This window comes from Formica exsecta, unplaced genomic scaffold, assembly GCF_003651465.1.
Source record: "Formica exsecta isolate Colony F162 unplaced genomic scaffold, ASM365146v1 scaffold1510, whole genome shotgun sequence".
In the NCBI taxonomy this organism is placed as follows: domain Eukaryota; kingdom Metazoa; phylum Arthropoda; class Insecta; order Hymenoptera; family Formicidae; genus Formica; species Formica exsecta.
This window is the reverse complement of record NW_021848836.1, coordinates 171,817-187,209: the sequence shown is the minus strand read 5'-3', so window position 1 is coordinate 187,209 and position 15,393 is coordinate 171,817. Positions and strand designations below refer to the sequence as shown.

General features: G+C 29.9%; 3 protein-coding genes across 5 annotated transcripts in view; 1 reads left to right on the top strand and 2 right to left on the bottom strand.

Annotated features, from left to right (window-relative positions):
* Positions 1–3,555, bottom strand: part of LOC115232937 — a 4,183-nt gene extending 628 nt beyond the window's left edge. Inside the window, exons 1-3 of one of the 2 annotated variants that reach the window (XM_029803119.1) lie at positions 3,002–3,555; positions 2,741–2,930; positions 32–1,648 (exon numbers count right to left, since the gene is read on the bottom strand). In XM_029803119.1, the coding sequence (XP_029658979.1) occupies positions 32–1,648; positions 2,741–2,747 (1,624 nt within the window). In that variant the 5' untranslated portion in view covers positions 2,748–2,930; positions 3,002–3,555. Of the gene's footprint in view, positions 1–31; positions 1,649–2,740 lie in introns of both variants that reach the window. The other variant, XM_029803117.1, reaches the window with a different exon arrangement.
* Positions 3,556–3,828: 273 nt separating this feature from the next.
* LOC115232940 (viral IAP-associated factor homolog) lies at positions 3,829–10,261 on the bottom strand. 2 transcript variants are annotated; one of them, XM_029803125.1, is made up of 11 exons: positions 9,881–10,261; positions 9,245–9,429; positions 8,963–9,159; positions 8,813–8,876; positions 8,594–8,719; positions 8,254–8,462; positions 7,603–8,161; positions 4,866–5,007; positions 4,559–4,787; positions 4,277–4,485; positions 3,829–4,152 (listed from the first exon to the last, which is right to left on the bottom strand). In XM_029803125.1, exons 1-11 carry the CDS (start codon positions 10,044–10,046, stop codon positions 4,016–4,018), a joined length of 2,223 nt encoding a protein of 740 aa, XP_029658985.1. In that variant the 5' UTR covers positions 10,047–10,261; the 3' UTR covers positions 3,829–4,015. The 2 variants fall into 2 exon arrangements, with proteins under 2 accessions (XP_029658985.1, XP_029658984.1); XM_029803124.1 differs by lacking the exons at positions 7,603–8,161; positions 8,254–8,462; positions 8,594–8,719; ... (2 more) ...; positions 9,245–9,429; positions 9,881–10,261 and adding an exon at positions 5,215–5,419.
* Positions 10,262–10,788: 527 nt separating this feature from the next.
* Positions 10,789–15,393, top strand: part of LOC115232936 (DNA-directed RNA polymerase I subunit RPA2) — a 7,379-nt gene continuing 2,774 nt past the window's right edge. The window contains exons 1-12 of the mRNA XM_029803116.1: positions 10,789–11,011; positions 11,323–11,655; positions 12,098–12,337; positions 12,468–12,790; positions 12,885–13,144; positions 13,227–13,469; positions 13,689–13,966; positions 14,050–14,247; positions 14,335–14,442; positions 14,675–14,851; positions 14,940–15,154; positions 15,230–15,368. Coding sequence (XP_029658976.1) covers positions 10,928–11,011; positions 11,323–11,655; positions 12,098–12,337; positions 12,468–12,790; positions 12,885–13,144; positions 13,227–13,469; positions 13,689–13,966; positions 14,050–14,247; positions 14,335–14,442; positions 14,675–14,851; positions 14,940–15,154; positions 15,230–15,368 — 2,598 coding nt within the window. The 5' untranslated portion in view covers positions 10,789–10,927. The remainder of the gene's footprint in view (positions 11,012–11,322; positions 11,656–12,097; positions 12,338–12,467; positions 12,791–12,884; positions 13,145–13,226; positions 13,470–13,688; positions 13,967–14,049; positions 14,248–14,334; positions 14,443–14,674; positions 14,852–14,939; positions 15,155–15,229; positions 15,369–15,393) is intronic.

The following is a 15,393-nucleotide window of genomic DNA, read 5'->3' as shown; positions in this document are numbered from 1 at the left end:
AATTATATATTTTTTATTTTTCTTTATTTACCTTCTTTGTTTTCATGTAACATTTCTTTGGATTTGGACATAGATATATCAGCTGAGATTGCAGTTTGAATGAGTGATTCATCTTGAGAAATTACTTTGCTTTCTTTTGTTAAATTGTTTTCTAAATTCAGGTAATCCATTTCATCAAAAATGTTTATATTTTCTAAAGATTCAAAAAAATGTATTGGTCCATTAGGATGTGTAACAAGTCCTGAATATGATTCTACACAAATATCTTTTACTTTATCAATATGATAAGATTGTAAATTTTGTGATTTATTTTGTTCCATTGATGAAATATTTGCATTGCTTTCAACTATTTCTGCTATGCTATCGTTGCTAGTACATACATTTTTCTTTATATGTGTCTCTTCAAGCTTTTCGTAACAAAGACTTTTCTTGTCTAATTCTTCCAACCAAATATCACCAAGTATATCACGATAATAATCACCACTATAAAAATCATACGTAAAAAGTTCTGTTTCCTTGTCACTATTTATAGAGGTTGAAACTGGCTCTTCATAAAATATAATATCTTTGTCATGCGACATACAATTTGCACAAGTACAAGTATACAATACTTCAGGGTTCAATAAAAAATTTGAAGCAGTGTCTCTATCTATCAAGTCTTCTTTTAAATCATTTATCATTATTGGAAACTTATAATTTGTATGATTTGTTTGGAAAACGTTTTCATTCTGCATTATATCGAACTCTGTTGAATTACCAGAAATAATAGGATTACAATTTATGTCATACTTTTTCTCAAAATTGTAATTCTCATTGTTACAGTAAAGAATATTAGACGGTTCCACTGATTTTGCTTCAACATCATCTAAATCGTTTATATAGTTTGAAGTATTCGATTCACAGATGGATTGAGTAAGTATAATGTTACTGGAAAAATTATTAACATCTTGCACTGCAATGTTTTCTTTCATATTTCCTTGTGAAATAGTGGTTAATCCATCAGTATCAAAGTCTAATTTTTTATATAACTTATTTTTTGTTCTGCAACTAGATTTGCGTCCTATTAATTTTCTTGATTTCTTGTTACACAAATTTCCTTCCTGCTTATTATTTTTTGATCTCTTCAATGATGCATTCTTTTTATAGTTTAATGGAATATGCAATGTATTTAATTGATTAACTTTTTGTAACATGCTTTTATCTTTATTATTATTCCAATCAGGTATATCATATGATAGATCCAATGGATTGTGTACTTGTTTCCTTTGATGATGTGATTTTGCTGATGCAATTTTACTATAACTAGTTTCCATTTCTAAATCAATGCTAGATAATATTGTATTTAGCTCAAAAGAAGTATCTATATCTTTTGTTAATAAGCAAGTATCAACCTTATCTAACATAAGTGCTTTATTATTTTTATATATTTTTGTATTATTATTTCTTAAGATATTAGGTAAATTCCGTATAGGTTGTGTACTGTGCAATGCAGTTTGGTTTGCAATAATTTCTTCTTTTAATATATTCAGATCCTCAACAAAAATAGGTTTAGAAGATTCCATAGAAAGCAAAGATATTTCAGCATCCTTCATACTTCTTTCAATATTGCAACTCTGTGCCTGCATACTCTGCTTTGATATATATAAACCTTTAATCAATAAATAAAAAACAATTGGCGCAAACATTTTTATAATAAATATATGCCTATCAATTAAACTATATTATAGATATAGAAGAAAGTTGCATGCAAAATTGTTTATTACTAATTAATTATTAAATCCATGATTACATTATATAATTAAAGGAATGAAATTAAGTATTTAATTAGCATTTGAAAGAACATTTACTATATATATTTTTGCTTTCATTTAGGTAAAAAGAATCTTTATAATATAAATAATAATAAAACTAGTTTTTGTCTCTTATGTAAAATAGTAATAAGTGTCAATATAACATCATAAAAATCAAATTAAACATATATGTCACATGTTTAATATAATATTGATTATCTGGGCATAAATAATGATAATGTTGACACACAAATAATCTGAAACATCATTTTATATATATATACAGTAAAAATATGTAGATTCATGAAATTTATAATTTATGACAGGAAATGTAAATATTTAAATTTTAGGTTTTAATATTTCTATATCTTGAATTCTATAATTGAGAAACATCACACATACATATTTATGTGTCTTATTTAAGTATTGATTTTAACCATAAAATCCCTTTTAATTATATTTTCTATTTTGTTTTCAAAATAGAATACAAAAGCAAGTACAAATAAAACAAATAGATTTGATCATTTGTTTCTTTCTCAAGCTTAGAAAAAATGCAAAAAATCAATTATAATAAAATCAAAAATTATTATTATGAAGAAATCAGGCCTCACTCAATCCTTGTAAAGTTTCTTCTAATTAAATATTTGTTACACAAAATCTTTATCAAGTGCGCGCAATAAAACTCGGGATATATGTGACTAAAAAAATCGTTTATCACTTAAAATGTTAATAAAAGTAATAAGCAACAAAACACGAGATAATCGTCGTTTTTTCTCTTTTCTTTCGGATAGAATAAACAACTATATTAAATACGAGGTGAAAATACATGTCTTTATATATTATTGTTTATTCTAAGAAACTCTGCATACATATACACACACTAATCGTCGATTAATAATATTTACAGATGTCAATTTAATTATTAGAAATAATGTTAATGTCAGACTCACATTCCATGGACACAGAGAGCTATCTTTCACGTCTTATTCTTCAAGAGATCCCACATCGGTATAACTATCACAATGCAGATATAATATGTATCTACATTCTACAATGAATTCGTCGCTTGCTCGTGCAAGACTAAAGTGACTAAAGCAAGGCAAGCGGCGATTCGACGCGCAAAAGAGCGCGTCTTCGTCGCTAAACAGAAAAAGAAACTTGAGAAGTCCTTGAGAGCGATAATCGCCCGGCATAGAAAAAAGATATCCTACTGTAAACACTATCGCCCGACTACGGTCCTTTTTCTAAACATTCGATATATTCATCCCATTGACTCTGTGGCGTCGATAAAATATACGTTTCCAATCGGATCCGTACATAAACAGATTTCTATATATATATATATATATACGAAAAAAATATAGGTCTGCCGTGAAGGAGCTTTGGAAATTTTGTAATGCTTTCCACTTGCATCCAAAGTGTAAGACTAGCATTAGATCAGGGGTTCCCAAACTTCATACCTTCGCGTCCTTTTTCAAGCTGTTGGCATTAATATATTCATTCTTGTTGCTCCCTTTGGTAATAACTTATAATCAGTATAGGATTCATATAGACAACTTATAACGTGAATGCTAATCTTTACATACATTACTAATTATCTTTTTTTTTTTCTTTATAAATTATGTATCTTTCCGCGATTTGAGAGCCATCATACTGACGTGACATACTACGTGAATTAACCAAACCAAGATTACCCAATCATAACACTTTATAATATAAACAAAGAAAGTTTGATTGACAAAATAATATGAAACTAAACATGTGTTAAAATTTGTGAGTTAAAAGCAATGACTGAGATTGTTATGCACATGTATATTTCATCTATATTTATATATATATTATTAAGAGATACAGCTGAATTGAAAATATTTTAGAGTTTGTTGGTTCTAGAAAATAATAAATCATTTATATTGCTAATGTAATGTGTTTTAACTTTTAAATTTAAATTATGTATATTATTCTATTAATAAATAGATCAATTTCTTGTAAATGGTTCAGGAAAATTAGCATATATAAATGTATAAAGTGAGATATATAACATGGTAATTAAATATTTTATTAAAATAAATGGCAAAAAAATGGTATAACAATTTTGAAATAGTACTTTAACAAATGTTGAATTCATTTATATGTTACAGTAAATGTATAAAATAAATAAAATGTTAATCTGATAATACTTATTATGTATATAATCGCTTGTGCCACACAAATCTCATAATATAAAGTTACCAATCGTTACCATCCTCAAAATCATCATCTTTATTCTTCAAAGTTGAGAATAAGACATCCCTGACCTTGGGTCGAGGGTCCTCTGTAATTTTTGTTGGTATTGCCTCTTCTTGTCCCAACATCCATTCTAATTCTACAGAACAATAAATAGAGATTCAAAATTATTTTAAATATTATCTTTCATTTTATCTATCATTATTATCTATCATTTTGAATATTATCTTCTTTATTATTTTAGATTATTTTAGATATATCACCTTCTTCAGACAATTTCATGCCACGGAATTCAAGTGGTCCAATAATTTGTTTCATCATATTTCCATTATGATAAATGAATATTGTAGGAAGATTGCTGTCAGGCCAGTTGGGAATACATGTGGTAGAGATACTTTTCAAAAACTTTGTGGTAGGAAATTTTCTTACTAAACTGGTAAGGTACTGATTGACTAAAGTACAGAGTGGAATGCTATATGAAAAACATATTCAATTAATATTCTCACTCTATAATGTTTGTTGTGAAAGTTGTTGTTCTTGCATACCCAGATTTATAAAGATGTAGAACAACCCATACATCCTCTCCAGCTTTATTAATTTCGTGAACATAATCTTCCGCAGATATTTCTCGTACTTCTCCATATTTAGATTTGTTTGCTAATTCCTTCAGCTCTGCTATCCTCTTTTGCCGATATTCCTCCAGAATCCGTTCATCCTCTTCGTCTTCCAGTTCATCTAACTCGTCCAAAGTTTTTTCTTCTAAATTGTTAGAAACTATAATCAAATAATAATATATTGATAAAAACTATTTAAAAAGTAATATAATTTTTTTGGAAATTAAGAAACAATTACCGCGTCCTGTTTTTTCGTCTATAGTACTCTCCAAGAGATTTACTATTTGATCTTCAGTAACTTCTTGCTCTTTCTTCTTTTCAGGTATAATACCCTTCCTTCTGAGAATATCATTCCATTCGGTATCTTCATTTGGATCTTGCTAAAATAGAAAAATAAACCTGAAGTCACCTAACGAATAATATAAAATATATCTGAATTTGTTTACTATGTTATGACACATTTTATTTAAAAATCTAAATAGAGATGAAGCGTCTTTTTGCCTACAGTCATATTACCATATAAGGACTCACGCGTGACTAACCTTTGCTTAACCTCCTGAAACGTTTCAATTTTTGCTAGCACTTACCATTTTAAACAGTGGATATTAAATATTTCTATCAATTTTGCTTAAAATTGATTATATTTTATATTTTTTTATATATACATTCTTATGAATGTATACAAAAAGACAATTATTATAACACAAGAGACAGTGCAAAAATAATAGGAGAGAACAACAGCGACAGCTGATGCTGATGCTGATTTTTGATCTGTTTTCTACTCCAAGGCTGCGTTCGGAAATCACATTGGCCGCGATTAGTAGAGAAAACCGTTCAGTAGCAATCGAACGTGATTGGCGCTTACTTTTAGAACCAACAAATCAACGTCGAGTGTTGACAAGACCATAACTGAGTGTTTACTAAAAGTTGAACAAAGATAGAACGACGCTCGTGTGCACACAGATAATATGTTTCTGAACGCAGCCCAATGAAATAACAGTCACGTGGTCACGTATCACGTGGTCTATGAGCAGGGGCGCGTTGGTTCGTGTCCGTGCTAGATGCTAAATCCAAATAATTGTGGATCAAAATTGCGAAGAAATATTATGGATTTATTAACATTTTATTAGCTGCACATGATGTTTTGTTATTCTAGTACATACGCGGACAGCGTTAATAAATTATATATATATGCAAAACACTGAGGAAACACCACGTCATCATATGCACATACAATTCACACATAATATATTTAATTAAATTAATTAATAATAAGAAGCTATATAAATTAAAAGTTAAATAATTTGATATATTGCTTATTAAAATCTTTGATAATTTTGTCCAAAAGTGAAAGCAATTTATTGTATAAATATCTTCATCAACACATATTTAAAATTAGGAAAAAATTATTAAGAAAATTAATTTTATTTTATTCACGTTTTCAAATACATAAAAATACTTCAATAATAATTTTTATTATCGCTGGCTAATATATACTAAAATGACAACATCACGCACAGTCAATAAAACATTAATAAATCCATAATATTTCTCCGCATTTTTGATTCACAAAATTATACATTTAATAAAATTAATGTATTTATAATAAAACAGACACCGACGAGATATCATATATATATTATAAAGACGGATAGTATTTATGGGATTTAACCTGATTGGAAAAAAATTCATTGCACGTTATTTTAGTTTATCCAGTTTTAATAATATTAAAGTTTTATTATTGAAAATGTATAGATCTTTTATGTAACTGGCTCAAGAACAACAAAATAAACATTTTAAGCATATCAAGCAAAAGATTTACTTAATATATACCCACAGTAGCACGCAGCGAGTTTTCTTCCAGTCACGTTAAGTCCCATAAGACTATCGATCTTTAATGATACCTTGTTAATATTTTAGATAATAAAACAATAACTGGATGAACTAAAAGAACTGTATGAATTAAATAATTTGTGTAATTATCTTTAATGCAGTCAAAACGACCGGTAATATCAACATCCTTCAATTACCTCCGGGTTCACTTGATGGTCACAAAAATTTACCCCAAGATCAAGAAAGACATAAAGGATCGTCATTGGGGGTCACGAGCGGAGGTGGAATAGTTGACGCGTGTTTTAAACAGGGCTGACGACCTTTAATATTATATAGTATCTCGTCGATGTTCGAATTATCTTATTTTGTATACATCATTAATGCATGCGAAAAGTAGGATATCACACATTTTGAATATTATAAAATAATTTTATTTGTTGTATTCGTTATACAAGTAATGAAAATTAATATTAAATTTTCATATACAAAAAATATACATATCTCTCTTTTCAAATATACAAAAAAATATTCTGGAGAAATTTCTGTCTTTTTCAGTTTCTTATATAATCTTTACGATGAAAATAAGATTATATAGATGAAAAAACCAAGAGAACAATACGCGATTAATACTTTACGACCAATACTTTTGGCACTTTTTTTGAAAATTGCATATCAGTCTTTGTATATTTTGCAACCCGTGATTAACATTCTAATCATAAATCTTTGCAACTAAAAATCTCCTTTGTTAACATTATACACACTATAATAAATACATCAAATATATGTATATTGTACATAACTTATGATAAAAATATATCCGTTTAATTAAATAATAAATGTGAACATATCAACAATCGTATATAAAATTGTGTAAATTAAATAATAAATGTGAACATAATAATTTGCATATATGATCAAACATGAATACAATTAAAATATATGTGTATGTGTATGTGAATTCTTAGTCAAAAGTTGATTGTATATGTAACTGTTATATATTGTAACATGTAATAAGAAAAATAAGTGTCCTAAATAACATGTGCAATAAAACAAATTTTGGTCAATTTACTAAAATACATTATAAAAATTGTCTATTTGTTTTCTTGACATGTTTCATTTGATTGTTGATTTTTTGTTTCTACAGGAAGCGCAAGTGTAGCAATTGCAGCGCACAATGCGGTTGCTGCATAAATGGCCATAGCTCCCGTGATGGACCATTGTAGAAATACTTGCGCTATGTAAGGAGTGACCATAGCACCGATTCGCGCCATGGCACTGCATGCGCTTACACCTATGCTTCGTAAATGCGTGGGATATACTTCTGGTGTGTACACGTATGCGGCTTGAAATACACCTGCGATTAAACCTCTGGCTAGAAAAATGGCGATAGTCAACGCTGCTCTGCTTAATAAGCAGGTCCTACTCAAGAAGCAAATCACCATAGCAAACATTACTAATTGACAGGCCATTGTTTTTCGCCTGCCTATTCTCTCGATCGCAAAGACGGTGGAGAAAATGCCGGGAAACTCTGCCAATGTTGTCCAAAGTAAATCAATATAGTCGCCACGCTGTAATCGACAATCAAGTTGGCACGTATTCTCATCTTTGTTAGTGTCCTGTGTGCCACATTGCTCTGAGGACGTATGAAAAAGTTCAGTAGTCATTAACACCACTCCATAATAACAAAATGCTGTAATCATCCTGAAAAAAGTTAATGCAACAAATAATATATATGCCTATCTAGTAAAATTAAAAAATATTTCTTATCTTTGTACATTATAATTTGTATTTACCATACAAGCCAGAGTAAAGCAGATGTTTTGCACATTTCTTTACTTAAAACATCCTTTAATTGACCATGATGAGCTTGATAAAATCGATCCATAACTAATCTTCCTATAGGCAATGATTTTTTATTTTCTCTAGCTACACGTTCCAATGTCGAAACTGCACGATCTGTTTTCCCAGTTGTCATATCGAATATTGTAGATTCTGGTAGCCACTGCAAATTTGTATCACTATTTGATATAATCCACATTTTTAAACAATTACTAAGGAATTTATCAAATTTCCTAAGACAAATTAATATATATGTATAATATACATTGAAAATATTTATAAATCTATACATACCGGCGATATTACAGCAAATATAAATAATGGGATGGATGATAATATAAGAAGCCATCTCCATCCAAGATTGGGCATAATGATCAATGCAATTGCCACTTCAAAACAAGCCCCGAGAGCCCAAAAACACTGCAATGTAAATTTTTATTATAACGAGATAATATATTTAATAAATAACTTTAATCCCCTTCTTCTCCTTATAAATTCATGATATGAACTCACATCCAGTAAAATAACGCATCTTCCTCGTTGCTTTGCTGGCAAAAACTCTGCATATAATGTCACTCTGTAGAGAAAAAGGTGTATCAGTGATAATAACATACTGCAAAGCAAACAAGTTGCTTGTTCTTAAGAAACTTACCAAATACTTACGATTGTGGTACACAACCAATAGCAAATCCTACAACTCCTCTAAGCAATAGAATCCAGAGAAAGTTTGGTGCAAATGAGCTTAGAAATGCGTAATAAGATAATAGCACTGCACACAAAGTTAAAGCTTGTTTACGACCGTATCTGTCACTCAAATTATTCCAGAAAGTAGAGCTTAGCATCATGCCAAGAAAGACCACCTAAAAATTTGATTTCCAAAATAATAAATTTTAATTGCTGTATATATACATATACAAGAATAATTATTAAATTTATAACAATTACTGTTGTGGTCAATGCTTGCTGATATCTAGAAATGCCCCAGTCACAATGTAAGGATGGACTTAGGATACTTAGTATTGTAATCTCCATACTATCTACCATCCAGCAAAGACCCGTGAATAAAGACAATTTTACTTGAAATTTTCCAAACCCTAACGTATTGATAGCTTGTACCACAGTGAATGTATCTGTGAATAAAATATTTATATAACTTAATTATCATAAATCAATTATATTACTTCACATTCATATCTTTTCTTATATTACTTTACGTTCACATAATACGTATAGAAATTCTTTAAACATTATACAATATTTTATTTAATTACTGCATAAGATTTATGGAAAATATACAGACCTATTTCCTTGTGTGCATGCATTTCTAACATATACTGTTGTTAGAGACAATATCCTGTGTTATCAGTACAACTTAAGATAGTTATTAGTGAAACCAGATTCCCCAGTGTTATCTCATGCGATATGAAATATTTATACAGGATAGATTTTCTTCATCGTTACACACATTAAAGTTAGGCAAATCTTTTTCTGTACAATTAAGAGAGATATAATTAATTAATAAATAATCACTATAATCTATTATATACACTTTTATGCTGTTTATAACTTAATATAACATACCATCTGGTATAACGACAACAGAAGAAAGTTCCATCGATCGTTCAGTACCATTTTCAAAACTCGTATGACAACTCGACGTAGTCTGAGCGCAAACGTTTAATTCAGCGCCTTGTATTTCTTCCAATTGTCGATATCGTTCGTTAGATTTTTTATCTGGATTCGACATGGTTATGCATTCAACATAAACATATACAAGTATTCGTTTTTATCGTTTTAGGTTAATGTTTTAATCGAGCGCAATGAATAAATGTATATGTTTAATTTAATCCGTTCATTTTTTAAATTTTAATAAAAATATATTGAATAATATTTTTATTTTTCGAATTTTTGTTTTAACACATTGAAAGGCATCGAATAAGTTTATTACATATGATTATGGCTGCGGTCGTGAAGAAGCTATATATAGGAATGGAATACTTCGAAGAAGCATTGGGCGCGTTCAGCAGAAACCTGAGAGGGGTTACCGTACAGTGGCGTGCAATGGTGTGCGCATAATACATTTATATAATATAATATACATATCTATATGCTAAAAATAATTTCATATTGTTTATCATCTCTAAATAGAAAGCACCTACTCATTTTTTAAAACTTTTACATATATTTTTGAAAGCAGCTTTTAGAGGGAGTTATATAGTACTTCCTTTTACTCGATATAGGCTACGGTCGAGAAGACGCTAGAAATGCTTCGAAGCATTGCATTAACCAATTAGAATAAAGAAGTCTTTACTCTCTTTGCCCTGATTGGTCAATCAAACGCATCGAAGCACTTCTAGCATCTTTCCGACCGCAGCCATTAATATTTCAGTTACTTTAGTGAGGCAAAGCGCATAGGGCGCGCATGCACATAAAAGGCCGCGCATGCGCGCAAAAGGCTGCGCATGCGCGCCAGTAATACCAATTTCGAGACGCTGTGGATGTGGCAGCATCTCGAAACTGGCATTACTGGACTGGTGCGCGTTCATCCGAGTACATGTTTGGAGGCTAGAATTTTTGTAATCAAGTTTTGTAGAAAGGGGAGTAATCATAAAAAAATTATATTTTACAATGGATACATCAGATATGTTGCTGGAACCTAAATTAACGAACACGTCGCCAGATTTCGGTAAACCATCTGAAAAACAGAATAGTGTAAGTATATACTTTTTTATACAAAAATATAAATGATAATATATATAGTATCATATGCACGCACGTGTACACACTCATATACACAGTACACCATACACTCTCTCTGATATGATTAAAATTATTTTCTTATAAATTATAATTTAACATTTTACAGTTTTTTTTTAAAGCAAGATTATATAAATACTATAATATCAAAAAATAAAAATATATTGTTATTATTCTATTCAGGATTTTTATTCGTGTACATTACAGAAATAAATTGCTTCAAAAAATTTACAACACTAGACAATTAATTTTTCTATTTGTTTTAGCTGTTGCAATCTTTAGGTACACCACATATCGAATCTTTTAATTACATGCTGGAAGATGGTCTTTTTCAAAGTATAAAAAACAGTACACCAGTATATTTAACTCTTCCTAATGATGACAAAGTAGTTCTCTGGCTAGACGATGTACAAATTTATAAGCCTACTGTACCTTCTAGTACAATTGGTGTGAAGAATTATAAAATATATCCAACAGAATGTCGTCAAAGAGGTGCTACTTATAAGGGTAAAGTAACAGTGAGACTTGGATGGTCCATAAATGGTGAAGAGCAAGAAATTCTTGAGAAGGATTTAGGAGAAGTTCCAATTATGCTCAAGGTAAAATATAAAAGCCAGGATCTTACTAATTATTAATCAACAATTATTGTTAATAAATAGGTTTCTCACACATATACACACATTGAAAAAGATGAAATTATTACTCATAAGTACAGTAACTTTAGCAGAAAAAGATAATTTTTTTTGTCTTGATATATTTGCACTGACTGTACTTGCATTTACATTTGCATTTAGATTTCTTAAAGAAAATGAGATAAAATTTACTTTTTCTTTTTAAATAATCTTTACAAAACAAAAAAATAAATAATTGATATATATGACCAAAATGAGTAAAAGAAATAACAAATTGATTTCTCAATTTTCATTTTTTGACCATTAAATGTTGAATGCTCTTATTAATCTTTTTATGATAGTTCGTGTTTTAATATTTTATATATTTTTATGTTGAATTACAATTTATGAAAATATGTGATATTTATAGTCTAATCGATGTCACTTAAATAAAATGAGTCCAAAGGAATTAGTTGCTCATAATGAACTTGAACAAGAATGGGGTGGTTACTTTATAATCAGAGGAATCGAACGACTTATACGCATGTTAATAATGACGAGACGAAACTATCCCATTGCTATAAAGAGACCAACCTGGAAAACTCGTGGCGAACAATTTAGCGATTTAGGTATTTTTTTGAGAAGTGTTCAAGAAGATAACACTGCCACTGTATGTATACTTGAACAGAAATATTTTTTGGACTCTTCCATATGTATTTTATATGTATGAGAGAGATTGTATATATATAAATATATAAATTGAAATATAAATATATATAATATAAATACATTCTTTACAGAACAATACACTGCATTACGTGAATGATGGTTCTGCAAAATTTACTTTTACTCATAAAAAAACCACTTACTATATACCATTAATATTGCTGATAAAATGTTTGATAGATGTGACTGATGTATATATTTATAAAACATTAATTGCTGGATGTGAAAATGACCTCTATTATAGTAATAGTGTTATGAATATGTTACGTACTTTGCATGAAGAAGGTTTACATTGGCACGAACAATGTAAAGCATATGTAGGAAAAATATTCAAAGTTAAATTTTCTGAATTGCCTGCAGATGCAACTGACATAGATGTCTGTAATTACATTCTTAAGTGAGTTTGCATTTCATTAAATTATCTATTTCTTTTTTCTTGTATAATTCATTATAAGTTCTAATTTTATCATTATATACTCATTTATGTATAGGCATTGCGTCGCCATTCATCTTGATGAACCTATCGATAAATTTCATTTACTTGTATTCATGACTAAAAAATTGTTCGCTTTTGCTGGCAACAAATGCGCCGTCGAAGGTGTGGATTCTGTAATGATGCAAGAATGTTTGCTAGGTGGGCACTTATATCTGCAAGTTCTTAAAGAGAAATTAGGGTCGTGGCTGACAAGTCTCAAATACCATATACTCAAACGTGCCAAAAGTGCTGGTAATAGATACATCTTAACCGTGCGTGAGTATTTTATCTGTAAATTTGAACTCTTGTGAGAATAAAGCCAAGTATATATATGTGATTGGTCTTCTTACCTATTTAGAAGAAATGTTAAACGTCACCAAATTTCGGAGCAACATTGATGCACAAATGGAGTATTTCTTGTCCACTGGAAGCATAAGGTCATCCACCGGTCTAGGTCTCATGCAAAACACTGGTCTTACAATTGTTGTGGAAAATATCAACAGGATGCGCTATATGAGTCATTTTCGTGCGATACATAGAGGCGCATTCTTCCAAAATATGAGAACTACTGAAGTTAGACGATTGTTGCCTGATGCATGGGGTAATTAACAATCCTGCTATAGTTTTTCTACAACAATAGAGAATATTAGAGATGCTGAGAAAAGATATGATTAGAAATAAAAATACAAGCAATGATTCATAATCTTTTTTCAGCAATTATATATTATAATATAATTACAATCATAATCACTATAGTTCGATTAATAAAGTCAAAACATAAATATATTAATTATAATATTATTATATTATTTGTTCGCAGGATTTATTTGTCCAATACACACTCCAGATGGTGCTCCATGTGGATTGCTCAATCATTTGACAATGAATTGTATCGTTACAAAACATCCAAATCCAAAATTGAAAGCCGCGATACCTACAGTACTGGTAGATCTTGGAATGATTCCATTATCTATCGCCGATAACTGGAAAAATTCATATAACGTCATGTTAGATGGAAAACTGATTGGCTTAATCGAGGATAAGATTATTAATAAAGTGGTTCACAGACTGAGATTGCTTAAGATAAAGGGCCAAGAAGTAAGTTAAGAGTGCAATGTCTGATGATTTAATTTATAATTACATATAATTATATATATATTGATGAAACATTTTATCTTCAGATACCATCAACATTAGAAATTGCACTTGTACCAAAGAAGAAAGTTCCAGCTCAATATCCAGGATTATTCTTATTTACTAGTGCAGCTAGAATGATGAGACCGGTGATAAATCTAGCTGTGCAAGAGATTGAACTTGTTGGAACATTTGAGCAAATTTATATGGATGTTTGTGTGGTTCCTGAAGAAGCCTACGAAGAGGTAAATATACATCATGTTTTTTGGATTATTTTTGTGGTCTTTATATCTAATGATAAGAAAAAAAAACACTTTATTCTTTCTTATTAGTTAACGACTCATCAAGAAGTGAGTCAGACAACCATCTTCAGCAACTTAGCTAAACTTATCCCATTGCCAGATTGTAATCAGAGTCCAAGAAACATGTATCAATGTCAGGTAAATCTTTTTATACTTACAATGAGATAATTAATGTTTTTGGGCTAGTATATACAACATTGTTTCACTAAAAATAATAATTTATAATTAACAATGATGCAATAGTAATCATTCATAGAGATTTGAACACAAACTATTCCAAATCTATTAAATTGCATCTATAGGCCTATAGATTACAAATATGTTAATAACGCAAATGAAAATATTTACCAATATTTTCTCGATCTCGTAGATGGGTAAGCAAACAATGGGAACACCATGTTACAATTGGCAACAACAGTCGCAAACAAAAATGTACAGATTACAAACGCCCGCCGCGCCTCTCTTTAGGCCAGTACATTATGATAATATTAATATGGATGATTTTGCGATGGGTACCAATGCAATAATTGCTGTTATCTCATATACGGTAAGTGTTACTTGGTTTCTAGTATCAAAGATTTGGTTCAAGAATTGTTCACTATTCTATTTCTTATCGTTGATAATCGAATACACAGGGATACGATATGGAAGACGCAATGGTTATCAACAAAGCGTCTTATGAACGCGGTTTTGGACACGGTACGGTCTACAAATCTGAATTTGTTGAGTTGAACGATAAGAAGAGTTACTTCGCCCGCAATCCGGATAAACCTGAACTCGAGAAAACATTAGATATTGATGGTTTACCTATTATAGGTGCCTCTATCAAAGAGGGTGACCCGTACTATTGGTAAGTAATTCTTTTAATTTTGATATATCTTCAATTTTTTATTTCAAAAACTCATTGAATCTATGCATTTGACAGTTATTATGATGCTGATAATACTAATTATGTCACTGGAAAATATAAAGGCACAGAAAACACTTACATCGACAGTGTGAAGTTATGTGGAACATTCAACAGTCAAGAGCCTCGAAAAGCATGCATTACATTCCGTATTCCTGTTAGTACACTTTTGTATATATATA